The 26,622-nt window shown below is 43.1% G+C and overlaps 1 protein-coding gene across 6 annotated transcripts in view; it reads left to right on the top strand.

Annotated features, from left to right (window-relative positions):
* Positions 1-26,622, top strand: part of LOC135180060 (ephrin type-A receptor 6-like) — a 552,362-nt gene that overhangs the window by 111,573 nt on the left and 414,167 nt on the right. For 5 of the 6 annotated variants that reach the window (XR_010304263.1, XM_064152220.1, XM_064152215.1 and 2 more), the window contains exon 3: positions 18,190-18,853. Coding sequence is in view for 5 of the 6 variants with exons in the window: in XM_064152220.1 (XP_064008290.1) it covers positions 18,190-18,853 (664 nt within the window). In the remaining variant the exon portion in view is untranslated. The remainder of the gene's footprint in view (positions 1-18,189; positions 18,854-26,622) is intronic. The other variant, XM_064152218.1, reaches the window with a different exon arrangement.

The following is a 26,622-nucleotide window of genomic DNA, read 5'->3' on the forward strand; positions in this document are numbered from 1 at the left end:
AAATTTTCAGTGCCAACTATGTTTAAAAATATTAATTTTCTAAGCATGTTAATTTAAGAAATAAGGGGGTTTGTCTGCATTTCAGTTATCTAGTATAGCTGGTTTTGCCTGACTGTCACTACAGCAGCTAGCTGTTTAAATCTGCATTTCCAGATGGCAGCCAGCAGCTGTACATGCCAAGTGCAGGTACTTTTCTATTGTTTTCTAGCCTAGACCCTCCTGATTTCATTTCTATGGCAATCATCTTACTGGTGATAGTATAAGGGAATTTCAAGCACTCTTAAAATTCCATTAATTTTTTTCCATTCAGCTTGTTTCCATGGAAATAGGATCTAAAAAATTGTTAGTAGTGAATAGAAAGTGAGCATTCACTTGCAACTTTCATAGATTCATAGAATCTGCTAGACCAGGTTTCTCAAGGCCTCATCCAGCCTGTCCTTGAACACCTCCAGGGAGGGGGCATCCATGATCTCCCTCCACCACCTATTCCAGTGTCTCACCACTGTCAGTGTAAAGAATTCCTTCTAATATCCAGTCTAAAGCTACCCTTTTCAAGAGTCATCCTATCACTGTGAATCCATGTAAAAAGTTCCTTCCCAGCTTTCTTGTAGACCCCCTCTAGGTACTGAAAGGCTGATATAAGGTCTCTCCCGAGCCTTCTTTTCTCCAGGCTGAACATCCTCAACTCTTATGGCCTGCGTCCATAACAGGAGATGCTACAGCCCTTTGATCATCTTTGTGGCCCTCTTCTGGATCCACTCCAGCACTTCTTATGCTGAAGGCACTAGAAGCAGGTGCAGTACTCCAGGTGAGATCTCATGAGAGCAGAGCAGCGGGGGAGAAACACCTCACTTGTCCTTCTGGTCACACTTCTTTTGATGCAGCCCGGAATATGGTTAGCCTTCTGGGCTACAAGTCCATATTGATGGCTCAGTTTTTCATCAGCTGATGCCAGTAAGTCCTTCTCAAGACTGTTCTCAAGCCACTCTTCACCCTGCTTGTATTTATGCTTGAGATTGCCCTGACACAGGTGTAGGGCTTTGCAATTGACATTGTTGAACTTCATGAGATTATCTTGGACTCATCTCTCAAGACGGTCCAAGTCTCTCTGGATGGCATCCCTTCCCTGCAGCATGCCAACTGAATCACACAGCTTGGTGTCATCTGCAGACTTGCTGTGAATGCACTGAACCTTTCTGTCTGTATCATTGATAAAGATATTGAACAGCACTTGTCCCAGTACAGACCCTTGAAGGACACCACTGGTTACCCATCTCCATGGGGACATTGAGCTTATTCACCACAACTCTCGGAGTGCAACCATCCAGCCAATTTTTTATCCAGTAAGTGGCTGTGGTAGTTTGAGGGGGGCCCAGGTTCCCTTAAGAAAACTAGAGACCAAGTCCCATCCCAGGGGACACCCCAGGATGTTGTACTATTGTTATTCTATTCTACTTTCTGGTATCCTAGCTTATAAGGCAGTGCCTGATTGATAGCACTACTCTTCTCTTCTCTTCTCTTCTCTTCTCTTCTCTTCTCTTCTCTTCTCTTCTCTTCTCTTCTCTTCTCTTCTCTTCTCTTCTCTTCTCTTCTCTTCTCTTCTCTTCTCTTCTCTTCTCTTCTCTTCTCTTCTCTTCTCTTCTCCTTCCTGCCTTTCCTGCCTTCCCTTCTCTCTGGCCCTACTTATCTCATGGCCCTACTTATCTCATGGTCTGTGTGTGGGAGATGGCTTCTAGATGGCAGGGAATTTTGAGCTGTGCCTCACAGCCTGTGGAGGCCTTGTAGGCCTAAACTGGGGGGAGCATTTTTGGCCTACTTTCAGGCCTGCTGAAGGTAGAAGGAGTGGAGGGTTTTGAAAAGTTTTAGTCCAATAGACTTGGCCTAGCTTGTGGATGTATCCATTCTACCTGACTGCCTTTTTGCAGAGATGCACTAGTAAGTAAAATCTCCCTTTAAACTTCCAGTCGGTGTGCAGTATCTTCATTCTTATTCTTCAGACTGAGTAAGAATTACTTCTGTCTTCTGGTCCCAGGCAGCTCGTGGCCCTAAACTGGGTCAGTGGCCCATCCCTCAAGTCCATACTTTTCCAATTTGGTGGCCAGGATGTCATGTGTGACAGTGTCAAACACTTCACTTGAGTCCAGGCACGTGACAGCAGTTTCTGTTCCCTTATCCACTGATGTTGTAACTCCATCATAGACAGCCACCAAGTTTGTCAGGTATGATTTGCCCTTGGTGTTGGTTACCACCAGTGACCTCTTCTTCATTTGCCATATACCTTAGCAATGTTTTCAGGAACATCTGTTCTGTGATCTTGCCAGGCACAGAGGTGAGAGTGACTGGCCTATAATCTCCAGGGTCTCCCTTTTTTCCCTTTTTGAAGCTAGGGGTGATGTTTCCCCTTGTCCAGTCAGCAGGGACTTCACCAGATTGCCATGACTTTTCAAGTACGGTGGACATCACTTTTACAGCTTCAGCTACTGGTTCCCCCAGGACCCTTAGTATCCCGCATTACTCATTGAGGACTCCTAGCTGAGCAAAAACTGGTGACCAAAATGAGTAATAAACCATTTATTAAAATAATACAATTTAAGAAACAATTAAAATATTAGAAAAAAATGCTGTCTGCTTTCTTTTTGTCCTCATTGGATGTCATAAATATGGAAATGCTTACTTAACTGATTTGTAGGAGTTACTTAACTGGGTGTAGGAGTTGTGTGGACCTAATTGTAACTTTATCCAAGCTGTTTTTCAGGACAGCAGCAGCTTTATATGAAAAACATAGTCTATCTCTTTTATGAACCTGACTTGTTTCAGGTGGAGGTCTGTGCACAATGAAGGCAATACACATCAGATAATTGCATTGCCACAGCTGATATTCACTGAATTTTCAGATACTAAACTATGCTTTTGCATAAGAAGTAGCTGGCACCTAAATTTTTGAAATTGTGTTGTACTCTGAAAAAATTGAATAAACCGAAACTATGTGGCATGCATTTTTTGTTCCACGATTTAGAAAGGAAAACCTTTTCTGTAACCAGGTAGGTAATAAGGCTTACTGCCATTGAAGGCTTGCATTTACATAGCTGTGTTCTTAAAATGTAGTCAAATTCAGAATGACTGAGCTTAATAGGGTTTGTTCCCCAGACTCTTTTCCTATGCCCTTTCAGGCACATTTTTTTCTTTCAATTCTCTGCATGCAGAGCTCAAAATGTTTTACTCAACAGTTTTTTAAAAAGTGTGTAACATTTCCCTCAGAGGTCTCATTGCATACTTAGTTTGCAGCACATTCGTGTATTAGGTCTGCCACAACCTTGTTGTAGTCAGGAGTGAGCTAAGACACAGTGTTTGGGTATGTGTCCTCTTTCTAACTCAGCTGGCAGCTGAGTCCCAGGAGTCTGTTCACAACAGAGAGATTTCTCCTTTCACTACTCACAGCCTCTCCTTCTCCTGCCTTCCTCCCCTCTGGTTGAGCAAGGAGGAAAAGGACCCAGGAGGCAGAGATGCTAGTTGAGATAATGACAATATACTACTCTATTGCAGGGTTATCAGATTACATAAAAGACAACCAATACTTGTGTATGCGGTAGCAGGGAAACAGACAAAATCAGAACCTCCCACACCTGCAAACCCGAAGGACCAGAACAACGGACACACCCCTGCCTGGAAGCCAGGGAAACAAACCAACCCAACCTACCCCACAAAAAGTCAAGAACAGGCAAGTTTGCAGGCTGCTGAATATACTTCAGGTCCCATAAGACCTGGCCAGCCCCATCCTGTCATGCACTGAGCATAATGTTAGCATGCTCTACGATAACAATCCAGCTTGCACTGTACCACTGCAGAGTCTGGGATAGCCCCATTCACCATCCTTCATCTCTTCTGGTGGGGCCAGTCAGCTTAAACCAATACAGTATGTTTGAGTGCAGAACCATTCACTTTTACAGAATTATGAGTTGAGTAAAAGGATAAGGTGAAAAAAGGGGAAATTTCCTATCTTAGGATAGAAATGCAGCAACATTTGCAATGGGAGGTGGCCTCTTCCATCTCTTAAACCACTGAGTAATCTTCTGGGCTTAAGTAACCAGTGTTACTCCCTTTTCCTTTAAATGAAGTAAAATGTCAATGAAAAGAATTTTGAGCTGGCATGATGCTGTGGATTAGTACCTGTATTTCATAGAATCATAGAATCAGTCAAGATTGGAAGGGATTACAAGGATCATCTAGTTCTAACCCCCCTGCCATGGGCAGGGACACCCTACCCTAGATCAGCCTGGCCAAAGCTTCATTTCTTCAATTGTGTAACCGATCCCTAACCCAGTCTGCACTGACCAGTGGGGAGCATTCCCTCCTCCAGGCTTCCTCTCCTTCATCCAGGGTCTGGAGTCCATAGGGGAGTTCACAGTATCACAGTATCACAGTATCATCAGGGTTGGAAGAGACCTCACAGATCATCAAGTCCAACCCGTTACCACAGAGCTCAAGGCCAGACCATGGCACCAAGTGCCACGTCCAACCTTGCCTTGAACTGCCCCAGAGACAGCAACTCCACCACCTCCCCGGGCAGCCCATTCAGCCTTAGGTGTAAAGACTGAAGCAAAGAAGGCATTCAGCAGCTCTGCCTTCTCTGCATCCTCAGTTATCAAGGCTGCCTCCTGGCTCAGCACTGCCCCACACCTTCCCTGGGATTCCTTTTGCTACTGGTGGATTTGAAGAAGCCTTTCTTGTTCTCTTTTACTTCCTTTGCTAGCTTCAGTTCCAAGAGGGTTTGGCCTTCCTTGTTGCCTGCCTACAAGCCCTGACTACTTCTCTATAGTTCTCCGAAGTGACCAATCCCTTCTGCCATGCATTGTAAGTCTCTTTCTTCCCTGAGATATCCTTCAGGAGCTCCTTGCTCAGCCATGCATGTCTCCTAGCACATCTACCTGATTTTTTACTCAGGGGCACACAGCTGGCTTGGGCTTGGAGGAAGTGGTCATTAAAAATTAACCAACTTTCTTAGGCTCCTTTCCCCTCCAGAGCCTTAGCCCATGAGATTTCTGCAAGCATGTCCCTGGAGAGCACAAAGTTAGCACTGCAGAAGTCCAGGGTTGCAATTCTACTTGTTGGTCTGATTCTACCCTGTAGAATACTGAACTCCACCATGTCATGATCACTGTCCCCAAGGCTGTTCCCAACCTTAATGTCCTCAACCAGTCCCTCTTTATTAGTTAATACAAGGTCCAGCAGTGCACCTCTCCTTGTTGGCTCCTCCACTACCTGCATCAGGAAGTTATTGTTGATACACTGCAAGAGCCTTTTGGACTGGCTGTGCCTGGCTGTGCCTGGCTGTGTGATCATCCCAGCAAATATCAGGGTGGTTGAGGTCTCCTATGAGCACCAAGGAGTTAGCTCTAGAGGCTACCTCCAGCTGTCTGTAGAAGGCCTCATCAACATCTTCCTCTTGGTCTGGTGGTCTGTAGTAGACCCCTACAACAATTTCATCTCCTTTCCCACATCCCCTAATTCTTACCCACAAGCTTTCCACCTGTTGTGCCCCCAGCCTTGGACAGAACCCAGCACGTTTCAGTTGCTCTCACACATAGAGAGCAACTCTCCCACTTCGTCTTGCTGGTCTGTCCTTCCTGAACAGTACAAAGCCATCCATGGCAACATTCCAGTTGTGGGAGCTGTCCCACCATGTTTCAGTGATGGCAATTATATCATAGTCATTCAGCCTGACACAGATCTCCATCTCCTCCTGCTCATTCCCCGTGCTCCATGCATTGGTGTATAAGCATTACAGGGAGGGAGTTAGTCCATTAGCTTCCACTCTTGCTGTCTCACCATTCCCAGCCCCTTCCATGGCCCCCAACCTAGCAGTAAGCTCTGCATGTGCTGATTCCTCATTGCTTGATCCCCATGGTCCATCTCTGCAAGATTTAAAGAGTTCTTGTGTGTCCCCAGGGTGCTGCAGGGTAACAGGCTGAAGGCTCCTGTTAGCCTCCCTCCCTGTTATGCCACATCTTGCCTCTTCTCCAGCACATAACTCACTGTTACCTACCTCCCCTGAGCCACCAGTGGAGCTGACACATGGCCCCACAGTTGTCTCAGTCTTGCTTGTAGTAAGCCTGGCTTCTGCCATCCCCCCCCTTCAATCTAGTTTAAAGCATGATTAATGATCCCAGCCAACCCCTGCAATATAAACCTCCTTCCACTTGGAGAAAGGTGCACACTACCTGCTGCCAGCAGACCTAGTGTCATGTTGGGGGACCCATGGTCAAAGAAGCCAAAATCCTGCTGGAGGCACCAGTCTCAAAGCCAAGAGTTGAGCAGGTGAGTCCTCCTCACTCTCTCCCGAAAAAAAAATTTTGAGGGTAATTGTTATTGGTGATTCCCTTCTGCAGGGAACAGAGGGCCCCATATGCCGGCCAGACCCCTTCCACAGGGAGGTCTGCTGCCTCCCTGGAGCCCAGGTCAGGGATGTTACCAGGAGGCTGCCTACTGTAGTGCAGCCCTCTGATTACTATCCCTTATTAGTTATACAGGCAGGGAATGATGAGATTAATAACAGAGGGCTAAAAGCTATCAAAAGGGACTTTAAGACACTGGGGAAAGCAGTTGAGGGAGCAGGGGCACAGGTAATCTTTTCATCTATACCCTTAGTCACAGGCTGGAATACAGAGAAGAATAAGAAAGCATATTTGATGAACAAGTGGCTCAGAGGTTGGTGCATCCAACATAACTTTGGATTCTTTGATATTGGGGAACTTCATCTTGCCACAGGTCTGCAATCAGCAGATGGGACACAACTATCACAGAAGGGGAGAAGGACCCTGGCACATGAGCTGGCTGGGCTTGTTGAGAGGGCTTTAAACTAGAATGGAAGGGGGAGGGGGTTAAACATGACAGCACCAGAGATAAATCAAAGGGAATTGAGGAAGGTAGGCTAGAGCTAGGAGTAAAAGCAGCAGCCCAGCTGAAGTGCATGTACACTAATGCACGCAGTATGGGTAACAAACAAGAGGAGCTGGAAGCTCTGGTGCTGGAGGGAAACTATGATATTGTCGCCATCACTGAAACGTGGTGGGATGGCTCACATGATTGGTGTGCTGTAATCAATGGCTACAGACTCTTCAGGAGAGACAGGCAAGGGAGAAAGGGCGGGGGAGTGGCTCTGTATATTAGGGATGCTCTGGATGTCATGGAGGTAGAAATCAGGGATGATCAAGTTGAGTCATTATGGGTGAGACTTAAGGCGAAGGCCAACAAGGCTGATATCCTGGTTGGAGTCTGTTACAGACCACCCAACCAGGAAGAAGAGGTTGATTTATTACTCTTTAAGCAACTGGAGGCTGCCTCAAGATCACCTGCCCTTGTTCTGGTGGGCGACTTTAACCTACCAGACATCTGCTGGGACTTAAACACTGCAGAGAAGAAGCAGTCTAGAAGGTTTCTGCAATGTGTGGAAGACAACTTCCTATCCCAGCTGTTACGTGAGCCTACCAGGGGGGCAGCCCTGCTTGACCTGCTGCTCACAAATAGAGAGGGGCTGGTAGGGGATGTGGTGGTTGGAGGCTGCCTGGGGTCCAGTGACCATGAAATTATAGAGTTTTCAATACGTGGAGAAACCAGGAGGGGCATCAACAGAACCTCCACACTGGACTTCCGAAGGGCAGACTTCAGCCTATTTAAGGAACTAATTCAGAAAGTTCCTTGGGAAATAGCCCTTAGAAACAAAGGGGTCCAGGAAGGTTGGACCTGCTTCAAGAAAGAACTCCTGAAGGCACAGGAGCAGGCAGTGCCACTGAGCCGGAAGATGAGCCGACGAGGGAGGCAGCCAGGCTGGATGGGCAGGGAGCTGCTGAAGGAATTAAAGATTAAAAAGAGAGTGTATCACCTTTGGAAAAGAGGGGAGGTGTCCCAGGAGAAGTTCAAGGAGGTTGCTAGGTCTTGTAGAGGAAAAATTAGAGAGGCAAAAGCCCACTTGGAGCTCAGGCTGGCCACAGCTGCCAAGGAAAATAAAAAGTGTTTCTTTAAATATATGAATAGCAAGAGAAGGGCCAAGGACAACCTCCAGTCCTTGTTAGATAGAGAGGGGAATAGAGTGACAAAGGATGAGGAAAAGGCAGAGGTGCTTAACACCTTCTTTGCCTCAATCTTCACTAGTGGGACAGGTTGTCTCCAGGACAGCTGGACTCCTGAAGTGGTGGATGGAGTCAGGGACCAGTACAGTCCCCCTCTAATCCATGAGGAAGCAGTAAGGGATCTGCTAAGTCACTTGGATCCTCACAAGTCCATGGGACCGGATGGGATCCACCCTAGGGTGCTGAGAGAGCTGGCAGCTGAGCTGGCCAAGCCACTCTCCATCATTTATCAGCAGTCCTGGCTCACTGGAGAGGTCCCTGAAGACTGGAAGCTGGCCAATGTGATTCCCATACACAAGAAGGGTTGTAAGGAGGAGCCAGAAAACTACAGACCTGTGAGCCTGACCTCAGTGCCAGGCAAGGTCATGGAACAGGTCATCTTGGGTGCCATCACAAAGCACCTACAGGATAGCCAAGGGATCAGGCCCAGCCAGCATGGGTTTAGGAAGGGCAGGTCCTGCCTCACCAACCTGATCTCCTTTTATGATCAGGTTACCCGCCTGGTGAATGTGGGGAAGGCTGTGGATGTAGTCTACTTGGACTTCAGCAAAGCCTTTGACACTGTCTGCCACAAGAAGCTCCTAGCCAAGCTGGCAGCTCATGGTTTGGACAGATTCACTCTGTGCTGGATCAAGAACTGGCTGGATGGCAGAGCTCAGAGAGTGGTGGTGAATGGTGCCACGTCCAGTTGGCAGCCAGTCACAAGTGGTGTTCCCCAAGGATCAGTGCTGGGCCCAGTCCTGTTCAATATCTTTATTGATGATCTGGACGAGGGCATTGAGTCCAGCATCAGTAAGTTTGCAGATGACACCAAGCTAGGAGCAGGTGTTGATCTGTTGGAAGGTAGGAGAGCCCTGCAGAGGGACCTGGACAGGCTGGATGGGTGGGCAGAGGCCAATGAGATGAGATTTAACAAGGCCAAGTGCAGGGTTCTGCACTTTGGCCACAATAACCCCAAGCAGCGCTATAGGCTGGGGACTGAGTGGCTGGAGAGCAGCCAGGAGGAAAGGGACCTGGGGGTACTGATAGATAGTAAGCTGAAGATGAGCCAGCAGTGTGCCCAGGTGGCCAAGAGAGCCAATGCCATCCTGGCCTGCATCAGGAATAGTGTGGCCAGCAGGACAAGGGAGGTTATTCTTCCCCTGTACTCAGCACTGGTCAGGCCACACCTTGAGTACTGTGTCCAGTTCTGGGCCCCTCAATTCAAGAAAGATGTTGAGGTACTGGAACATGTCCAGAGAAGGGCAACGAAGCTGGTGAGGGGCCTGGAACACAAATCCTATGAGGAGAGGTTGAGAGAACTGGGCCTGTTTAGCCTGGAGAAGAGGAGGCTCAGAGGTGATCTTATTACTGTCTACAACTACCTGAAGGGACATTGTAGCCAGGTGGGGGTTGGCCTCTTCTCCCAGGTAACCAGCAATAGAACAAGGGGACACAGTCTCAAGTTGTGCCAGGGTAGGTATAGGCTGGATGTTAGGAAGAAGTTCTTCCCAGAGAGAGTGATTGGCATTGGAATGGGCTGCCCAGGGAGGTGGTGGAGGCACCGTCCCTGGGGGTCTTCAAGAAAAGACTGGATGAGGCACTCAGTGCCATGGTCTAGTTGACTGGCTAGGGCTGGGTGATAGGTTGGACTGGATGATCTTTGAGGTCTCTTCCAACCTGGTTGATTCTATGATTCTATGATTCTATGATTCTATGATTCTATGATTCTCTGGGTTGGTCCCTTCAACAGGGAGGATAGAAGAGAATACTACCTGGGCTCCTACTCCACTAAGCACTTGACCCAAGGCCCTGAAGTCTCTCTTTATAGTCTTATTTTTTTTTCTTTCAAGGTCATCGTAGCCTATCTGGAAAGTTAACAATGGGTAGTAATCCGTGGGCCCTACCAGGGAGGGAAGCCTTCTTATCACATCCTTGACCTGGGCCCCTGGTAGACAGCAGACCTCCCTTTGGGATGGGTCAGGTTTGCATATTGGGCCTTCTGCTCCCTTCAAAAGGGAGTCTCCTATGACAATAACTCTTCTCTTTTTTTTTTTTTTTTTTTTTTTGTGCAAGATGTTTGTATGGAGGGCTTAGGCTGCCCTAATTTTGGGAATTCCTCCAAGCCATATGGTTCACCTTTCTCCCTGGCCAGTTGTACCATCAAGACATCAAACCTGTTCTGCAAAGGCACCTGGGCAGCTCTGTTAATAACTGAAGCTACATTCCCACCACGATGGGTGGGAACTTGTTGCCACAGCCCCTTGTTGATTTGGAAGGGGGAGTTCAAGGGGTAAGAGATGGACAGGGCAGGAGTTTCTTTACTGCCTTGACCATGCACTTGCCTCCACTTCCTCTTTTCCTTTAAGTTACCGGCAGGGGGTGGATACAGGGGGTACTTGACCCTCAGTGTCTGACAATGGGCAATCCTGTCTCTCCATCGGGACTGCCAGAGCCTGACACCACCTGTCTATCTCATCTTCTGCTTCTCTGATTTTTCTAAACCTATGAACTTCATCCTTCGATTTTCAACTTCATCCTCCAGCTGCGCTACTCTTCTGATTAGGAAATCTACTTGTTCACAGTGTATACAATTCTCTGGTACAGAGGAGAGACTGAGGCAATCACTGTAGCCTGTTTCATTTCAACCTTTGTCTGTGTTCCCATTTCCATCTTATCTGGCACCAGGAGTCTGCCCTTCTTCCGCTGGATGGAGACCATTATACTTACCTACTATGGTGATGTGGTTATAGGCCGGCAGGTTGGGTTTTGGGTTGTGTGGTGTATTGGGGTATTTTGTTGGTGGTTTTTTTTTTTTGGGGGGTGATTTTTGTTTGTTTGGATGGTTTTTTTTTTTTGTTGTTGTTTTTGTTTTTTGTTTTCTTTCTGCCCACCCCTCACACACTACATTCCTCGTTCCAGTGAGCAGGCCGGCTCTCCCAGGGGGCTCATGCTATTGGGCCATTTATACTCCATGCGGTCTCCTGGCAACAGCCCCCAGCCACATCAGTTTTTGAGCAGGCATGCTGAGGACAGCTCTCACCGATCTTGCCTTTGGCCTGGGGTTCTTCTGCCCACAGAAAGCCCCCAAGGAAGCCTGGAAAGCCCAAACAAACCAAATTGAAAGCACATCTCATCTAGCCATTACCAAGGCTCTCCCTCCACTGATTTCACATTGGTGGAGTCGCTGACCCTGGAGATGTTCAAGAAAAGAGTGGATGAGCCACTTAGTGCCATGGTCTGGTTGACTGGCTAGGGTTGGGTGATAGGTTGGACTGGATGAGTTTGGAGGTCTTTTCCAAACTGGTTGATTCTATGATTCTATCCTAGATTACCAAACTTCTTCTGGGATTAATGCATGAATAGTTGTTAACAGAGATTAAGAACTCACTATTACCATATCTGTGATGGTTTGGGTGTTCCCCACCCCACCCCACCCCCCCCCCACTTTATAAATCACCCAGACTAGACTCAGCTGGCTCTGGAAATATCAATGAAGCTTATATTTACAGCTAGCACAATATACAAGCAGATATTTACAGTATATACAGTTATAGACAGAAATATACAAGGTAAAAGGTAACACAGAAACACAACTCCCCTCCCAGAAACCTGAGTCCTCAGGAGGGGCTATCAGCCACCCTTACACTTTCCCCCTGCCCCTCTCAACCTTACCCCAGTGCTAAGGAAGAATAGAGGTTCGGCCAAGAGGTTAAGAAGCAAAGATGGGTTAGTCCCAATGGAAGGCGAGGTTAGGGAGTATGATGTTGCTCAGCCAGAATCCCAAGCGAGAGTGAGAGAAAATGGCAAGAGTGTTATCTAATGTTTTCATTTCTCCTTCCCAAACTCCTCAGCGAGACTCTGAGGGAAGTGGACATCACCATTGTTTTCCTTTTACAGCCTGTAATCTAGTTCTTCTCACCAAAACATTCTACCCTGCTTCAAACTAGCACAATATCAATTATAAAGTTTGACTTACAAATAAAATAGCGTAATTCATTCTTCAAGTGCAAATAAGCCTGCTGCTAAACAGTGCAAATAGGCTTGGACTCACTGCTTTGCAACTGGCCCAGTACGGGAAATGAGACACTCAAGTGACACGATGAAGAGCCTGCAGTGCAGGTCTTCACATAGGAAAAGATGAACTGTTCCTGACTTTGGGACAATGCCATGACTGCTCTCTGTTGCCAGCAGGCAGCACCTGGGGCTGTAAGTAAAATGAGGAGCCATAGGGTTACGTGGTAATATGTAGCTTTATTGTGATGCCACATAGGACTGGGTGACAACAGGATGAACTAATGTATTCCTTTGTGTTCTGTTCTGTTCAATTAATTAGAGACTATAATGTGAAACGCACCCAAAACCTGCATGTGTGTATTTAATAAATTGTTTTGCTTTTCCTTGTCAGCACCGGGATTTGACTATTACTTAATATTTCCTGTTTGTATTAATCATAATAATAATGCATCACATATAAAATTAAAAGCAGTTTGTATTTCACCCTGAAAACATGCATCCTTGTGTTGTGGAGGTGTATTCTTTTGGCAGAGGGGAGAAATTAATTGGGGTGAGATAATATTCTATAAAAATATATATTTATTAAATTCAATATTCTGAACTCTTGCCACCCCCAACCACTGTATTTAATATTAAAAGCATTCTACACGGTTATTAAAACATTATAGGATTAATATCTACAGTAACTTATTCATAACTAATAACATTCAAACTATAAACAGAGAGAGGATTTTTCCCCACAGCTTAATGCCGCTTGGGGTCTATATACGCTCAGCAGAGTGGGCTGGAAACTGATTCTGCTCTATGGCAGAGACAATAGATATTACAGAGGCATCAAAGCATTTACTTACAACTCTTATTAATTATCAGTCACCCTCTGGGGCTATGTCACAGCCTATTACTAGTGTCCAAACTTCAGGGAAGTCTTTGCCCGTGGACTTTGAGGCTGGAATCCTCCTGGCTTGAGGGGAAAGGATGAATCTTCCAGGCTTGTCGGGAAAAAGTCTCTGACCTTGTGCTGCTGGATTCTTCTGGATGCTCTCTCCAGAGATACGTAGGCAGGATCTCAGGTGCAGAGGCAGGATGTTGTGCAGCACGACATAACGCTGGGTAGTAGGACGATCATGTGCGGTCAATTCAGAGTCTGCTTCCTGGTAACTCGGCAGCAATGGTGCTTACCAGGCAATGATAGGCAGTGGGCATGCAAGGCGTGCACAGCTGGCTAGGAGACTGAACTCCGTAGTAACAGCAAAGCTAGCAGGCTTAAGTGAGCTCCGCAAGTGAATACGCAGGCAGGGGAGTCCGAGCTATGCAGGGAGAGTCCGAGCTGCAAGGTCATGTGAGCAGGGGCGTCCGAACATGTTGTTTACTTGTGTGCCCCTATTTATTAAATGTGGGCTGAGATTAATGGCCCTTTGGCCTCTAGAATGACCAATTAGGTTGGCAGTCAGCCAAACCTTACCGTAATAGGCAAATGCCACTTGCCTGGACTTTCCCAAATATGGGGATCACATGGGCTTACACCAGGGAAGGATGAGCTAGGCGTGTGGGGGCTTACACAACATGTTTAGAAACAGCTTATACAACATAGACCCTAGGCAGGCCAGACTCTGCAGCACCAGGTCTGTTGTGCCCCTTTTAGCCATTTAATATGCTTACCTCTGGTGCGGGCAGAAAAACATGTCCAGACAGGGCAAGGCATAAATAAGCCTAATTTGGGGCCTACAGGCCCTCCACAACACCTTGTCAGACTGTCAGTGACTGCGTCTGTCAGACTTTTCAGAAAATTACATCAACATTTTAGGGTGGTGGAAGTTACCTAATTTGCACTTAGAATATGGGAATAGTAATTAAATCACATGTCAAAACCACCACAGTTGTATTTATATGCATACATGATGTGACACGTCTTAGTGCAATGGCTCGGTGGAATTATTGGATACTGATCTGCTTTAAAAATATTTTGTGTCTGATTATAAGATTTCTACCTCCCTCTCTCTCTTTTTTTTTTTTTTTCAAATAACTTTGTGGTTGGTTAAGAATGTGTGTGTGTCTGTCTGTCTGTCTATTGAAATTTAGCAAACCAGCTCAGATGGCTTGGAAGCTATATTGACAGCAAAGCAAAATTTATAAGCATATATACACAAAATATTTAGAAGCATTTGCAATTATATACAAATTAGAAATAATACAGAAATCCAAATTCTCTCCTGGGCAAAGAAACTGCTCAGAAGGGGTTCAAAGCCACACTCTCTCTCTCCCAGACAGACAATCAGCAAAGCTTAGTTGTTATCTGTTAGCAAAAGGTATTAGAGCGGAGCAGAAAGTGAAGAGAAGAAGCATCCCAGAGCAAAGAGGGACAAATTCTTTACATTTTGACTTCTTATCCCTTTTAGCAAACCAATAAATGATAGAGACTTTATCATTATGTATTCTTTTACAACCAATGATCTAATTTCTCTCATTAGAATCATAAAATCAACCAAGTTGAAAGAGACCTCCAAGATCATAAAGTCCAACCTATATATTATTCCAATTAGCCTCAAACTAGCAAAAACTTTAAAGTATTTTTCTTGCCCAGTGCATAAATTCTTATAAATGGGGGGCAGTCAGCAGGCTGTCAGGTGGAATCACAATGGAAAGGCACTGGCATGAAGCACACAAGACCTGACTTGAATGAACTAAAGCCCTGCCCACGTTTGATCAGTCTATCATGTTATATTCAATTACACCAGCTATTGAAGTGCTGAATTTTTACTTTCCTACAGAAATAATAGATTTATATTAAGTACATGAGTAGCAGCTAACTTCAGGACTTTAATTTCTAAATTCAAATCCAGATATTGATTCAAATTGAATACAACAATATTTTGAAAGAGAATCTTGCAGTAATTGGAAGATATGTTGGATTTTTTTTCTTAATATTTTTAAAAGGCCATAGTTTGCTGAGGCATTTTTCTTTAGTTTATTCTGATTGTGAAGTCTGGTCTGTGTTTTAAAAACTATGTTGCAGTCCCACCTCCTCCTCTTTTGTTCTCGGTTTGGTGTTGTGGAATGTTTTGTTTTCTATTTAGCTTTTTGTGGTGTGATGGTGTGGGTGTTACCCACCCCTCCACTCTTACAAAATCACCCAGACTAGACTTAGCTGAGCTGAGCTACACAATGAAGCTATATTTACATCGTAGCACAATATACAAGCAGATATTTACAATATTTACAACTATATATGTAAATATACAAGTTAAAAGTAATACAGAAACACAACAGCCCTCCCAGAAACCAGAGTCACCAACCACCCTTCCACCTTCTTTCCATCCCTCTACCTTAATCCCAGAGTTTGCCCTTACATGCAAGGTGAGGTTGGAGGATTGGCAAGGGGGGTTAGAAAGCGGAAGGATTAGTTACACAGAAGCAGCTCAGGGCACTATCAGAGACACACACAATGACTCTCTCTCATTCTGTCTCATCTATGTTTATGTTCTTGCTTTTATACATCTCAGCAAGCCTATGAGTGCAGCAGACATCACCATTGCTTCCTTTTCAGAGCCTATAATCTATTTTTTCTCACTAAAACATTCCAGTTATCCTCAAACTAGCACACATGGGTTTGATTTTTTTGTTTGGTGGATTTGGTTTTTTTTGTGGGTGGCTTTATTTTCTTTCTTTTTTGTTTTCCTAGGACCTTTCTGGAGCATAGAACATATATCTTTGATGTTGTTTGATATCACAAATAAATGCAGAACACCTTTTGCATTTGTTTGTGGGGTTTGGAGGCATTTTTTATTTGTTTGCTTGTTTCTCTGATTACTTTGTGGCTATATTTGTGTATAACACATATGTGTAATAGTCCTTAAACTTACAGTACCTGAAGAAAAAGGTGATAAGTCCTTGGCTCAGACATATTGGACAAAATTGCAATCAGAAACAGAGACTTATCTGCTTTGTTTTAACAGAACCTCTTCTGGTGAAGTTTTAAGGCTTGGAGCTGTGACTGCTAATTAATTTTATTTCAAATTCTACCTTTTTTTTTTTTTTTTAATCCTTCATGTCTACAGAATTTTGAATCAAACCAGACTGTACTTGTTCATGAACAAAAGGGGAGAGGCCTGTCTCAGCAGAAGATGGAAGTCACTTTTCTTTCCAAAAGCCAAATTCTACTTGGTATATAATTCTGCTCACTACAGGGTAGACTGGGTAGACCTTAATCTTAGTTCATACCAATGTGGGGACAATGGCATGAGAACACCTGTACTGATTAGTCTTTTGTTGTGCAGTTCAGAGAAATCTGAATTTGTTGTTGTCTCACTGAGGCATCAACTTTGCCCTTTCTGAATGCATATGAGTCAGAGGCCAAACACCCTTGGCCATATAAGGATCTCTTAGGAGTCAGTAGATTGTTTGACAAGTATTTGCCACTGTCTGGCTATCATCTAAAAAACATAGAATCAAAGAGTCATAGAATCAGCCAAGTTGAAAGAGGCCTCCAAGGATCATCCAGTCCAACCTATCACCCAGTCCTATATGATCAACCAGACTATGACTTGTAATTCTTTGAATGGAACCTTTAGATGAGGTTATCATTCTTGCTGTTACAGGAATTGTCTCAGAAAGTGATGCCTCTAAAGGCCTTCACTGTGTCCGGCTTTGGGCTCCCCGGTTTGTTTGCTTTGTTTGTATGTCTCTCTGGGCAGCCTGTGCCAGGGCTCTGTCACCCCCACTGTAAAGAGTTTCTCCTCATGTTGAGGTGAAACCTTCTATGTTCCAGTTTGTAGCCGCTGCTCCTTCTCTTATTGCTGCTGACCACCAAAAAGAGATTGATCCCAGCCACTTGACTCCCACCCCTCAGATATTTGTACACATTGATCAGATCCCCTCCCAGCCTTCTCTTCTCCAGATTAAACAGCCCCAGGGCTCTCAGCCTCTCTCCATAGGGGAGATGCTCAAGTGCCCCAGTCATCCTCGTGGCTCTCTGCTGGACTCTCTCCAGCAGGTCCCTGTCTGTCTTGAACTAGGGAAAGTAGGGTACAATTTTCTGCATAGATCCTAGGTGCATGCTGCAGTGACCAGGAGTCCAAATTATCTGGTTGCATCTAGCAACATTTGGAATTCCTTTTTCTGAGTTAATTCCAGTCACCACTTAAAATCAAAATTTTCAGGCTAACGTAGCCACAGGTTATTTTGTTTTCCTGCTGTTTTGCCACAATGAATGTTGTTGTGTGATTTTGTGGTGTGCTGTTTCAGTTTTAAGTAAAGATTGTGTGAAAAGTCCTGTAGTCATATGTGTTCCCCCACCTCCATATTGTGACGTTATTTGTTCCTAAAAGTAAAGCCAGGTAGTTTTCTATATGTTCACATGGGCCTTACATGTATAGGAATTTATCTGAAAATGAGGACCTGAATCTTAAGTAAAGTCTTGCTCTTTCATAGAAAAAGATAAAGTCCTTCTTTCTATGGTGCTTCCAGATGGTGATAGGTATAGTTTTTATTACTTGTAAATGGCTAACTGAACTCATACTTCCTGTGTTTTCTTAATCCTGGAGGCCACAGGCCAAACAATACTTTGTAGTTCTGAAATAAGCACTCCTACTTCATTCCTCTTTCATCTGTTAAGAAAGAGAATTATTGAAGGCATGCTACCTGTGACAGATTTGTTTGTTGGTTGGTTCTTGAGGGATTCTGGGGGGATTAAGTTGTTTAATTTGGTTTTGGTTGCTTTTGTGTTGTTCTTTCATTTTTAGTGAAAGGAAGTCTAACGCAGGCGCTATGGAGCCAGAAAAGTAGCATCCCTTATATATACAGTCAGATGTTTCTTAGGCAGCTGTGTAAACCAGGACATCTTACACCATATACCTAGCTGCTAACTGCTGCAGATGTCTGGCTAGTGCCATGTGCCTGAGCTGTGGGAATTGCTTAGAGGACTGCCATAGGACCAGCCCACCAGTATACCAAACAGGAATGTTCTATCAGGGTTTGGGTTTTTTTTTCTGATGTAATGACATGCCCAGGAATATTCTCAGACTTATTAAATTTACTAACATAAATGTGACCAATTTTATTTTCTTTCCAGTGGGATTCCATAACTGAAATGGATGAACACAATGGTCCTATTCATACTTACCAGGTATGTAATGTGATGGAGCCAAACCAAAACAACTGGCTTCAAACAAACTGGATCTCCCGTGATGCTGCACAGAAAATTTACGTGGAAATGAAGTTTACCCTGAGGGACTGCAACAGCATTCCATGGGTACTGGGAACCTGCAAGGAAACTTTCAATATCTACTACCTGGAGTCAGATGAGTCACATGGAGTAAAATTCAAGCCAAACCAGTATGTTAAAATTGATACTATTGCAGCTGATGAAAGCTTTACCCAGATGGACTTGGGTGACCGCATTCTTAAACTCAATACAGAGGTTCGTGAGGTTGGGCCGATAAATAAGAAAGGATTTTATCTTGCTTTTCAAGACATTGGAGCATGCATTGCTTTGGTCTCGGTCCGTGTTTATTACAAGAAGTGCCCTTTCACAGTCCGTAATTTGGCTATGTTTCCTGATACTATTCCAAGGGTTGATTCTTCCTCTTTGGTGGAAGTACGAGGCTCCTGTGTGAAGAGTGCAGAGGAACGTGACACTCCAAAATTGCATTGTGGAGCAGATGGTGATTGGCTTGTGCCTCTAGGACGATGCATCTGCAGTGTAGGGTATGAAGAATTGGATGGCTCCTGCCATGGTAAGAAAACATTGTTTGACTTACATTTATTTATTTATAATAATAAAACAAATCTTACAATGTTGCATGCACAACAAATAGCTCATTTTATATTGGAGATATTGCATCACTTTTCCAAGGAACGCCTCTTGTCCAGAAATAAGCAAGGTGTTTGAAGTCATGATATTGTGGATTTCTAAGGAAACTTTTAGTTACCAAAGATGACCTTCATTTTGTCTAATGTACACGTGTAGATCACCTAGTTACTTTCACTCCTTCCATATCTGCTGGAGATAAGTGCATGATTTGGAGCAGTATTCCTCTATTGTGTTTTAGATATTTATCACAAGATGAGCAGTGACTGAAGAAGAATCTTTTTTCCTTCATGTGTCTAAATAGGGAATCTAACCAATTAATTCTGACTCAAATCTTTCTTGTGGGCACATAAAGACAAATATGAATGTGCTTGAAAAGATAACATTATTATCAATGCTTCTGTAAAACATAGAGTTTTAAATGCCTTCATGAATAACATGCATGTTACCATAGTGAAAAGCCAATAGATTTCAAGTCCAATTGGAGGTGATTGAGACCCTATTTGGAACAGACCACACAACACTGCATTGCACCCTGTCACTGTGACAGCAGATTCAAGATGTTCGAATAAAACTCCCCTCCTATGAAGGGAAATTTACTTTCTTCTTTTATCAGTGCCTGCCAGCAGTAGAACAAGGGGACACAGTCTCAAGTTGTGTTGGGAGAGGTCTAGGCTGGATGTTAGGAGGAAGTTCTTCACAGAGAGAGTGATTGGCATTGGAATGGGCTGCTCAGGGTGGTGGTGGAGTCACTGTCCCTGGAGATGTTCAAGAAAAGACTGGATGAGGCACTTAGTGCCTTAGACTGAATAATCCTGGAGGTCTCTTCCAACCTGGTTGATTCTATGATTCTACGATTCTGTGATTACTTTCACAGGTAGAGCAGTGAATATATGCTGGAGCAAATCATATGCATGTCTTCTTCACAGTCCAAGAGGTGTTGTAGTTCATTAACCCTCATTCTGCCATTTTCAAAAGACTATTTGCACTTGACAGATTTTTGATAACTGCAGTTCATGCACAAATGAAAAAGACTTGTAAATGCAATTATACTTTGCAAGTGCTCTGGTATAACTGAGTAAATCCCAAGATTTTGAGCCTTTGGGGATTCAATTTGAGACTATTCCCCATGAGGAATTGTTGCAGGCCGCACTGCCTGCTCTCTGCTTGCCGTGGGACTACAGTAAACAAGCCCATAGACCAATATGGTCGTAGGCCAGGCACGAGGGTCTCCAGATGATTCAATGTGAATTACACAGGAGCCTGAATGTACCAGCCTAAATATATACACTCAGCCAGTAGAGCACACGCCTACACATTAGCATAGTTAGTCAGGGACAACCCACCCCATCAGCATAAACCACAGCTTGTTATTCTCATTGCCAAAGTGTCTGTTATCTACCCCTTCTGAGACAAGGCGGCCAGCTGCGTGTGAGAACCAAGGTCTGTTATTACAAGGATCTGCCTGTTGTCATTTTCTCTTCATTCCATTCCCACAGCTCTCCTGCACCTGCACCCCACAACTCTTCTGCATTCTGCATTCCCACAAAGAATGTACACACTGAGACTTATTTTCCACCTGCCAGGACTGCTGAATAGGTGCCATGGTCTGGTTGATTGGTTAGGGCTGGGTGCTAAGTTGGGCTAGATGATCTTGGAGATCTCTTCCAACCTGGTTGATTCTATGACTCTGTCCATAATTATATAAATTAATATTGCTAATTGCCCAAATAGTTTGCTCAAGATCTCCTAAGATTTGGTAGTATTAGGCAAGCTGGACAGCAACACTGAGCAGTATCAACCACTTAAAAAGCACACTATGCATTTTAATCAGAAAATTAAATGTATTTTGTTGTCTAATCTTGCAGGAATTATTTATCAAAGATTGCAAAACATTTTTTGACATTGCCATTGCTGGAAGCAAGTATAATTTTCTGCATAAAGTCAAAATATTTTTGTCCTGATGAGACAATGACTTTTTGCAAGTCGTTAAGTCTTGATGAATTTCTGTCTGTTGTGTAAGTCATACTCTGCAACAGTGTAACCAGAAATCAAAGCATGAAGAAAGCCCAGAAGAAATGGTCGGAAATTTTTCTGCAATGTATTGACTCCACTCATTTTTTTCAATTGGCTATGCAGTCTGCTGCTGAACAAACATCTCCTGAACGAAACAGAATAGCCAAAGCTATGAGTGTTTGCATGTATCTCTTTCTGCCAAGAGGAACAAATCAGTATTTTAGAAAATTATAGTCTAGTAGAACTTCCATATGTGATTTGAAATAGTTTTTGAAGGTATCCAATAGTGTTCATTTCATCATCTTCAAAAGTTTTCTGAAAGTATGTTTATCTTGCATTCTTTCCTGACCTGTATCAGGAGCAGTGTGGCCAGCAGGACCAGGGAAGGCTTTCTGCCTCTGTACTCAGCACTGGTCAGGCCACACCTTGAGTACTGTATCCAGTTCTGGGACCCTAAATTTAAGAAAGATGTTGGGGTGCTTGCTTGAACATGTCCAGAGAAGGGCACCAAGGCTGATGAGGGGCTTGGGGCACAACCCTGTGAGGAGAGGCTGAGGGAGCTGGGGGAGTTCAGCCTGGAAAAGTGGAGACTCAAGGCAGACCTCGTTGCTGGCTACAACTACCTTAAGGGAGGCTGTAGCCAGGTGGGGTTGAGCTCTGCTTGCCGGCACCCAGTGGAAGAACAAGAGGACACAGTCTCAAACTGTGCCTGGGCAGGTTTAGACTGGACATTAGGTAGAAGTTCTTCACAGAAAATGTGATTGGCATTAGAATGGGCTGCCTGGGGAGGTGGTGGAGTCAGTATCCCTGGAGGTGTTTCAAAGGAGTCTGGATGGGGCATTTAGTGCCATGGTTTATTTAATTAGAAGAGTTAGGTGCTACTTTGGACTCGATGATCCTAGAGGTCTCTTCCAACCTGGTTCATTCTGTGATTCTGTGAACATCATGCCTACAGCAAGCCCAACCTGTATAAGACATTTTCAGAATTAAAGGGCAACAATTTAATTTCAGGTGTGCCCACTTTCCAGCTCCTGTGCTTAAACCATGAGCTGAAAGAGTTAATGTCAGCTAGGCCCCATTTCCACTTGTGCCAATGCTGCCGATGGAGATTCAGACTTGGGCACCTGGGAATTTTTTGACAATGAGAGTGTTTAGATCATTATGAACTGAACTGAGGTCACTATCAGTGTTGATAGCAACCTTGTCCTGCAGCCATAGGGACTGATACATGGATCGGCAATTTAGGCTTTGAAAGATTTGTAACTTATCGATACCTCTTTAACTGACTTTTCTGTCAATTAAATATTAAAATATCTGAACATTACTAATTTTTTAAGGAAAAAATTGTAACATTTGTATTTGGCTTGTTTTCATAGAAGAGAGCAGTGGACAGGTAGTTGGAGGAAAAGGAGAAGCTACTACATTTTCATCTGCTGTTACTTGAATATTTTTTCCTACTTGGAAATGGTATAAAAATGTAAATTATACACCAGCACATGGCTTAGTGGGAAATAATAAGATCCTCGTGGCAAATAAGGCTTATCTGTGACAGAATTTCTGGTTTGATATTAGTAGGGATACTGCACTCTATTGAGGAAGTACAAAATGGCATAAGGAATGATATTCTGCCTTTGACATTGCTCATAGTTTCACAAAGCAGCAAGAATGAGAATAAAAATGTGTTTGATCATTCTTTACCACTGCTGTTAAAATCATAAAGAAGCAAGAGAAGTGGATTTTAGGAGTTGAAAGTAAACTAACTGGTAACATTTCAGTTATTTCAATATATGTCTGTTTTATGAGTGTCTCTCTTTGTGTATCTGTCAGTATTCTCTATCTATTGTGCTTGCTATTAAAGGCATCACTTCAGAATGAAAGTGTCTAAGGAGATTTCACAGTGTCCATACTTACTAAATGTATACCCAACGTGACTAAAACAGTTTAGAGACACACTGATAAAGAGTTTTTTTCCATTAATATGGAGACTGCCTTCCTCTTCTGAAGTCAGTGAGGAAAAAGTCACTTTCTTTGCAAGAGGTTCACAGTTATTTGTGTCTCGTGTAACTTCTTAATAGTCTACCTGAAAAAATAACATCATCTCTGAATTGATTGTATAGACAATCTATAGCTCTTTTATTTTAAATCTCCTTCCAAGATATTTTTACTCAAACTCCTGAAATAGTGTCCCCATTCACATATTCTTCTGATTTTTTGTAGTTGTTAATAAGTCAGTGTGTATAATTTGACAATGCTAATCTTAACTGTCTCTGATATGAATTGTTTCTTTTTCATTAATTGTTGGTACCAGCCCCATTCACAAATCACAGGATTACAGGATGTTAGGAGTTGGAAGGGACCCAAGGAGATCATCAAGTCCAACGCCCCTGCCAGAGCAGGACCATGTAATCTAGCACAATCATATTGTTGAAGGAGATGTTGCACAGGATTCTAATAAAATTCAGTTAAAATAAGCAACTTTAATGTCATATCTTCTCTGAAAGTCATTCCAAGACAGAAGTTGTGCAATTAGGCTATATTAGGGCTTTGAATGGATTTTTATTACACAATAAAAAAACAGTCATGGTAAGGAGCTCTATAAAAACTTAATTACAACAGTTTAGTTCTGATTGGGTATGACATAATAGGAACTGTGTGGCTGATAACTAAAATCTGATTCTTCGATGATTTGCCAAAAAATGTGTGAATTATTATAAGGTGGGCAATTAATTGCAGATTCAACTATATATAGTAAATGCTAATTAATGTAGTCATTTCAGAAGTTATTTTAATCTTAACCAATGAAGCACAATGCAGAAGTGTATTTTGACTGTAAAATGCTGATTGTTCTTGAGGACTGTTCTCTGGAACTTCTCACTCCTCCCCAAAGCAGGTTTTATGGTATGGTGAAGAAACTTTATAAATGGAAAATAACAGACATTGAGAAACTCAGCTGGTGTGTTTTCATTAAAACAAATACAGTAAGGAACTTAACATTCAAATTATGTTACCTTGAGTTGAATGAATAATGCTTGCTAGGGATACTAATGCCTGAATCTATTGAGTATTCATTACTTGACTTTGTAGAAATGTTTCGGTGTTAGGATTTCTGTCTTTGCAGCCTATCTTCAGCCTTTTGAACTGATTCAATTAGAGAATGTGAACTAACCTTGTCTCCATACAATAGCATGTCTTTGTTATTGGAAAGCCTAAAAGTTAGTATTACGGTTATGCTTTAGTTACATATCTGCTGTCATGAAAACAAGAAGAGCAAGAAGCATGTACATTGGAACGGCGAGTTTCCTACTAGTTATAGAGATACAATATGTATAGGGTTCCTTTTGCTTTTTTCCTGTATTTATTTACCCGTAAGATCTACTCTGCTTTGGCAGCCCATAGGCACTGAAGGAACATCTGTAAAGACAGATAAAATTATAATAAAATTGGATGACTAGTGCAGTACTATCAAGTACAAGATTTCTGACTGATACCTTTGTAGAAGAGAAAAGGGACAGAAAGGAGAATGCCCACGAAAGCTGAGGTGCTAGCTACAGAAACTTTTCTGTCCTCGGTAGTTCAGGTGAGGGTTTGAATTACCACACTTCTTAAGGGGAGCTGAAGTTTGACAGCTCCTCCTTAAGCAAAACTGTATGCCTGGCAGCATATTGTCCTGCCGTGCTGCTCAAGTGCAGCATGTCCTGGAGTTGATGCAGAATCAGGGAGTGAGGATTACACATTGCTTTATGTCATCTCGTGTGGGAAAAACTCAACATCTGTAGTTTAATGGAGGTGCTGGTGGTGATGATCAGTTCTCTCTTGCAGCTTACATCACTGACCCTACCACTTTTAAGACAAGCTTTGAAGCTGCAGTGCTTTTTGAAGACCTGCACGGTTCTTAGCAGGAACAAAGGATCAGTAAGATCACCTGCTGTATTACTTTCATATGTCTGATTCTGAAAGGAAACTGATTCTTTTGGATCTGTAGTGTGGCAATGCTTTAGTGTCTTTGGTGCTTTACAGTCCTTAATAGGGAACTGAAAGAACTCTACTAGGCAGAATCATCAAGAACTCAACTGCAGAATTGTTTCATGTGGCACCTGATGTTGATATAAAAAGAAATGGAGCAGAACCTTTGAGACAGTTTAGAGATTTTTTTTTCCAAACAACTGTGCCTGCTTTTACAAATTAGTCATAATCACAGAAAATGCGTGTTGCTGGTTGTTGTTTTACTACTTTATTGCATGGGGCCTGACAAGATCCACCCATGGGTCCTGAGGGCACTGGTAGATGAAGTTGCTAAACCACTGCCCATCATGTTTGAAAGGTCATGGCAGGCTGGTGAAGTTCTGCTGACTGGAAAAGGGCAAACATCTCAGTGGAAGAGCCAACACTTAACATACCCAGAACCTAAAAACAGCAGCAGAAAATGAAGCCTCTACTATTACAATCTGATCTTCAAGCCCTACAATACTTTGCTCCAGTCAGCACTTTCATTTTAAAGCTGTCATGAGGCAGGATGGTGTGAATGGCAGCAGATTAAAAAACTTGTAAGGTATAGCCAGCAATAGGGCAAGCTGCTGTTTGCAGTAAACAGAAAATGAATTGGTGTGATAAAGAAAAAACAAAACAACAACAAACCCAACCAAAGAAAAACAAACCTGTGAAGAGAAAGCTGTAAAATTGTTATTTTTCTGATTTATGGGCTTCCCTACTATTTAGAAATAAATTAGGTAAACCTGAAAGAAATTAAGGGGCAGTAGTTGTAAAACAGCCCACTGATTTGGACAGAATCTCTGTCTCTGGTATTTTTTTACAGTTGTCTGCATCCAAAAGACCTACAGTGTAGTTACTAGAGAAGCAACCTGAGTAAGTGGTATTTGATTGATTCTTTATATCTACACCCTATCTCTCTTAACCTAAATGTCAGTAGCATCAACAGAGCAATTTAATCTGAAACACAAGGACAAGAGCACAATATAATGTTCTGCTTGTTTTTTTTTTCCTTTTGGAAATGAGTAGTAGTAATATTAAAGATATTGATGTACTGTTTATTTCTAGCTTTAACATCCAGAACGTCAGTGTATCGTTTGTTCCACATGTGTTGTTATAGGGCTTTGCTTTTTCATTTGTGAGTGGCATGGGCTTGTGCTTACTTGGGGTTTGGCTTGGGGTTTTTTGGTGGTGGGAGGGTTGAGGATTTTTATGATTTTGTTGTTGTTACAGTTTGGGTTGGGTGTTTTTATTACAACAGGGATGTAAAACATGGACAGTCTGAGAAACAAATGGTTACAATAGCTGTCGTTAATGATAATGCTATTTAAAGTCATAGGTCTTTTTTCTCAAAAAAACTCATAGCTGGGAGAAATCCATGGCCTCAGTTCCACTGTGAGCAATTAGATGTTTCAGTATCTTACAAAGGTATTTTATTTCTGCATTAGTCTTCTGTGTTAGTGATGGTTGGAGAAAGTATGAAACCCTTAAAAAAAATAAAAGTCAGTGCACGCTGCACTTTGAATGTATTAAATATAAGGAAGTTGGTGGTATTATTTTGGGCTTTAGCATCTTAGTGAACTTGCTTAATATTCAGTTCAAATAATCATGTGAAAACCAGCATTATTTATCCTTCCTACATTTCTTAAAGTAATTTTTTATTGACTCTAAAATGTTACCATATTCCTGCAC

Source organism: Pogoniulus pusillus, chromosome 12 (genome assembly GCF_015220805.1).
Source record: "Pogoniulus pusillus isolate bPogPus1 chromosome 12, bPogPus1.pri, whole genome shotgun sequence".
NCBI lineage: Eukaryota > Metazoa > Chordata > Aves > Piciformes > Lybiidae > Pogoniulus > Pogoniulus pusillus.